Here is a 4922-nt window from a genome sequence, read left to right on the forward strand (position 1 = left end):
TTTGGGGGGGGGGGTACAGCTCAAAACAACACAATATCCAGTAAGATTTTTTTCTTTTGTTCATGAAAACTAGTGGGATTGTTTTAATAATGCAAACAAAAAAGGAAAAGTATGTCATGTTATGAGATAATAATTGAATCATTCCAAATATGTACAGCTTTCAGAAACACGTGAGAATATTTTTTTCAATATGTTGTTAAAATTATTGCCAAACATGATTAAACTAATAATCCTCCAGTGTTTTCCATACAAACAGCAGTGCCACATAAAGGCTTCACGTCATAATTATTTAAAACATGTGATGAGCAGTTTTAAATACAGGCACATTTTTATAGACTGATGATCACAGGAAACCTTCAATGTTAATATAGGTCCATCACGTCAGATCCATAGTGACTCCAAGTCGTATTTGGTGCAAACAGTTTGTCAAAATATCTAAATTATCCGAAGCTTGTGATTTTCTGAAAGTCCGCAGCTGACCTTGTGTTCGTGGAATAATTTGGAAAGGGCCTGCATGTAAAGTCTGTGATAATGGTCGACTTCCTCGTCTGTGGGCGTGACACGCTTTGGCACTGAGATTGGACTTCCCACTGAAAAGAGTACAGTGTGAGAATAAAATGGGCTCAGTACATAAAAGTGGTATTGGCTATTTAAAGAATAATAAAATACCCACCAACAGTCGTGATTGGAGTCCTGTAGGGCATGAGAACAAAGCGCTCACCGACAAAGAGACACGGTGCAAAGCCCATGATTTTTTTAAACAAGTCCTGTAACCTGCGACACAGACTGCCCTCTGCGAAAATCACCTGCTGGTAGAGCTCATTCTCCCCGAATGAATAAACGGGCACCAGATCAACACTGTGGAAGGTCAGAGTTCAGGTTTCAGTGTTTTACATATTTGTATATTTTCTTTCTTAGTGTATAATTCTCACCCCAACTCAAGGGCCAGTCTGACAAATCCCTTTCTTTCCTTCATGACCACTGTGTTGAGTCCGGGAGAGGATGCCAGAGACTCGGCAGCGCCCCCTATCACAATTACCACTGCATTCCCTTTGCCGCTTTTTGAAAGGAGGTGGACCAGGCTTGGTTTGCTGACTGGGTAAAGTCCTTATCAGACAGAGTAAGAACAGAAGTAGTTCAGGTCAGGAGCATAACAGGGACTTTTTTGTTAAGCTGTAACATGCAGGTCTACACTGTCAACAGGCTTTCAAATTCAGTTAGCATCAGTAACATGTAGGTATTCTTTCTTCCATTTGCATTCCACAAAGTAAAATCACTTTTTTCTGCAGAACATGAACTGTATACTGTAGTATGATCAATAAACTGCTGTTTCGGCCTAATGCAAAATGCTTCTCGGACTAAGAAACGGAGTAGTTTAGTCCCCTTGCTAAAACATGCGATAAATACCTGCGCTCATGATGTACTCCCTAAAGAATGGTATCCTGAACAGGCCCGCCAGCATCGCCAGGCTGGCTCGCACGCCGGGAAATGCCTCAGCAAAGCCACAGCTCTCCGTGCTGAAGCAGGTAAAGGCTCCAGTACACATGATGCCATGTGGGTGAGAACCTAGGATGTAGTTTTTGTTTGGATTCAGCTCTGCTGTCTTGACCAGCTAAGAAAGAACATTGACACAAGAGGGTTAATGTTGGTGATCACGGATGTTGCTGCTGTTAAACAGCCATGCCCATTTTCACTCATCTGACTGAGGCAAAGATTAGACACTTGTTCTTGCAGGCTTTTGACTGCGTGCCCTGCGTGAGGGCCTCAAATATAATATGCTCTTTGTAAAGACTAATAACAGGATTTTAGGTTTCCAGTGCTTCAAGTGTGCACTGGAGTAAAAATGTATCTTTCCGTACCCCAAAAACATCCCAACATGGAATTCAGTTGGACATTTCATAGGGTTTGAGATTTTTGAAAATATTAGCTGTCCTGTACACAGTAAGCATCTGTGTGTTAGAAGCAAATAAACAGATCTAAAGATATTTACCCAAAACTTACTTTAACGGGAAAGTAGTCTCTCATGTGCTCCCATACCTTCCACTTTCTCACAGACATCGTTCTTCTGCCCCCTGATGGAGACATTGAAAACCTTAGAAACACTGAGTGTCCCAGTTTCACAGTGCACGTTAGCAAAGCTAAAGAGTATCCTGATGTGATCACTGGTATGCAAAAACTGTATACTAAATACTAAGAGTTATAAAAACAATGGTAAAACTAAAATAAAGCTATTTTTAAGCAGCAAACCCATTTAATGTAGCCAGTATACATGCATATACTGTAAATCATAATTTTTGAGTGTGCTGTTACACACTTTAAAAGGTAGGCCTTTTATTAGTGTATAAACTGCATATTTTGTTTTTTGTATCGTCATTATTTTCATGCATACTTGAATTTCTTTACCTCTTTCGGGTTTATGCCAGTCCATCACCAACCATACAAAGTAGAGAGCAGACAGCGGCCACAGAGAGGTAAACATAAGATACACCATCAGTATGATACAAGCCACTCCTGGAGATGGATGTTTTTCATGCCATGTCGACCAGCATTGGAGTTGGGAAGGAGCAAGAGATTTATTTTATGAGTTAATTAATAATGCAATTAATACACTGATGTTTGTTAGGAAATCATTAAAAAAGGATAGTATGGCAACTTCTTACCCAAGAGGAGAAAGCTTAGCACCCACTGCAGAACACTTATTGACTCTAAAAACTCCTTCAGCTGAGTTTTTTCTCGAGTCATTCTTGCAACCTGGAGGCCAAACCATCATTTTTCAGCTATCAATAACATTTTAATGCGGACTCTCATTTAGTAAAGGTCACGACTGTAATGAATAGTATAGCGTATGGCCTTTGAAACGACAAAAGTGGCTTTATCCAAGATCATAAAATTTTAAATAGATGACTTTATGACAGACAACCGATTTCATTGATGACCAGCACATAAGCATGTACTCTTAAACTTCCTTTAGGGAAGAAAGAGGCTTGAAACCTTGGCAGACATGCAGGAGCCTGATCAAATGACTCGCTTATGAACAAGCTCACAGGCAAACTTACATGCTAGATTTTTTTTTTAACCTGCTTAAAAGTTAAACTATTAGCAGCCCAGCCTAGTAACGCCGTAAAACAAGACCTAACCCTAACCAAAAGCAATTTTTATGCTGCAAAGTTCCATAAAATGTTGTATTTTACCTTAGTAGAGTTAATTCCAAAGTTAATTTGAATGGATGCAGATTCGTTGCTTCCCCGCAGATCAGCAATATGCACTTTGACCAGACCGTGTACAGCTGCTGATAACAACTCCACCCACCCAATACTTTGTGACACAAGTAACTTATGTCAGAGATAAACACAGCAAACGTTAATGGGATTTAATAAGATACTGCAGTTATTTAATCTTTGTACTTTTACATACAGTGATTTAATTTGATTTTGTCCTTTTTGTCTTTGGTGTGGTGATCATCAGGATTACATGTCAGTCTCTTTAGCTGGTGTTATTTCTAGGAATCGTCTCATGCAGCTTCACAGCCACTTCACTTGTAAATTACATAAAGCAGACTTCCCTATAAGTCTTCTCATGAGCTGATGCTGATTTTCCTGCTACTGTAAATGTCATGAATGTGTTTCTCTCCTAAATGTTGTTCTTGCTCACTGATTTACTGAGATCATTTCTACATGCCTGCCTGGTGATAAGGCTCTGCCCTGAAAGCTCAGCATTTCCTGCATGGTTCAGGAAAGTCAAGTGATTGTGCCCTATGCAGCACTGAGAGATTTCTATTGTAAAATAATGAGGAATAATGAACTGGTATAGCAACAGTGAAATAGTTTGGCATATAGGATCAAATAAGGAAAGAGTGAGGCTTAGATTCAGACTGATCAAGTTAGTTTTTTTTGACAAACTGATATTAAAAATGAGACATTCAGAAATAAACCACAGCACAGACCTTGCTCTCCTCCTCTTGCACATTTGCTCCTGTCAATCAAAGATTTAATGCAAAATCTTATACTTTATTTTGAAAAATTTGAATAAGGGGAGCAATTTTTAAAAATCTGACTTTCTCAAGTGGCGGTTTTCTCCATCAGCATCCACGAAAAAAACAACAACATGAATACAAAACACAAAGCAGACATTTGAAGTACTGTAGATATACTGCCACACCACTTCTCATAACACTAACCACCACTCAACTGCTCTGATCCTTAATCATATAAAGAGCTAAAGTCCCACTGGGTCCATCTCTATTTCACTGACTTTATATATCCTGTGCAGTGGAGAAGTTTCTGTCATCTGCTACTGTACTGGCCAGTCCAGGCTCAGCACCATGCCGTTTAAACATAGAAAAATTTGATTATTTTGTTTCATGTCCTGTCTACTGCACATTAAAGGCTTGGATTTTCTTCTGGTTGGGCCTCTGAACCTATGCTGCTAATGTTGCAATATCACTGTTGACTGATAACAGTGATAATAATCTGTTAGTTATGGACATGACTTTTAAGGAATGTGTCAGGTGCAGGTGTACGGTCAGCATGCATGTGCTTTTAAGTTAGATTAATCCTAAATGGGCTAACACCAGATTTTATCCCAGCAGATCATCTTTAGGCTCCAACAGCGATAGATGCATATGACATAAACATCCAACACAGTGACTGATCAATATTTAGAAAAGTTTTAATCAAACCTAAACTTGGACTTTGGATTCACGGCTCCACTTGTGGCAGTCCAAAGATTCCACCGATACACATGATTACAGCGTGTTTCTCAAGAGGGAGCACTCCTAATCTAGATATCTGAAAGATTCACTTTTAACTCCAACCCAGTCACCCATATAGTCTCCCGTTGACTTTAGGGGGCGTGTCAGCCTCACACAGGCCATGTGTTGGCTAGTTGGTCATGTGACAACGACCTTAAAAAAAAAAAAGAAA

At 39.5% G+C, this 4922-nt stretch overlaps 1 protein-coding gene across 1 annotated transcript; it reads right to left on the reverse strand.

The window, feature by feature from the left end:
• Window positions 1-48: 48 nt before the first annotated feature.
• On the reverse strand, window positions 49-3288 carry mogat3b (monoacylglycerol O-acyltransferase 3b). Its single transcript, XM_085420335.1, has 8 exons — window positions 3192-3288; window positions 2661-2751; window positions 2404-2511; window positions 2002-2072; window positions 1408-1612; window positions 933-1107; window positions 674-858; window positions 49-590 (listed from the first exon to the last, which is right to left on the reverse strand). Exons 2-8 carry the CDS (start codon window positions 2740-2742, stop codon window positions 436-438), a joined length of 981 nt encoding a protein of 326 aa, XP_085276461.1. The 5' UTR covers window positions 2743-2751; window positions 3192-3288; the 3' UTR covers window positions 49-435.
• Window positions 3289-4922: the final 1634 nt, after the last annotated feature.

Source organism: Rhamphochromis longiceps, linkage group LG10, assembly GCF_057381845.1.
Source record: "Rhamphochromis longiceps isolate RC_006_pf linkage group LG10, R_longiceps_female_GT1.1, whole genome shotgun sequence".
In the NCBI taxonomy this organism is placed as follows: domain Eukaryota; kingdom Metazoa; phylum Chordata; class Actinopteri; order Cichliformes; family Cichlidae; genus Rhamphochromis; species Rhamphochromis longiceps.

Excerpts from the sequence above, each read along its gene's own strand:
- mogat3b (XM_085420335.1), bottom strand. The coding sequence starts at position 2,742 with ATGACTCGAGAAAAAACTCAGCTGAAGGAGTTTTTAGAGTCAATAAGT. Across the intron at positions 1,108-1,407 it reads GGAGTACATCATGAGCGCAG|GACTTTACCCAGTCAGCAAA; the intron begins GTATTTATCGCA and ends CTGTCTGATAAG. Across the intron at positions 591-673 it reads GACTCCAATCACGACTGTTG|TGGGAAGTCCAATCTCAGTG; the intron begins GTGGGTATTTTA and ends TACTCTTTTCAG.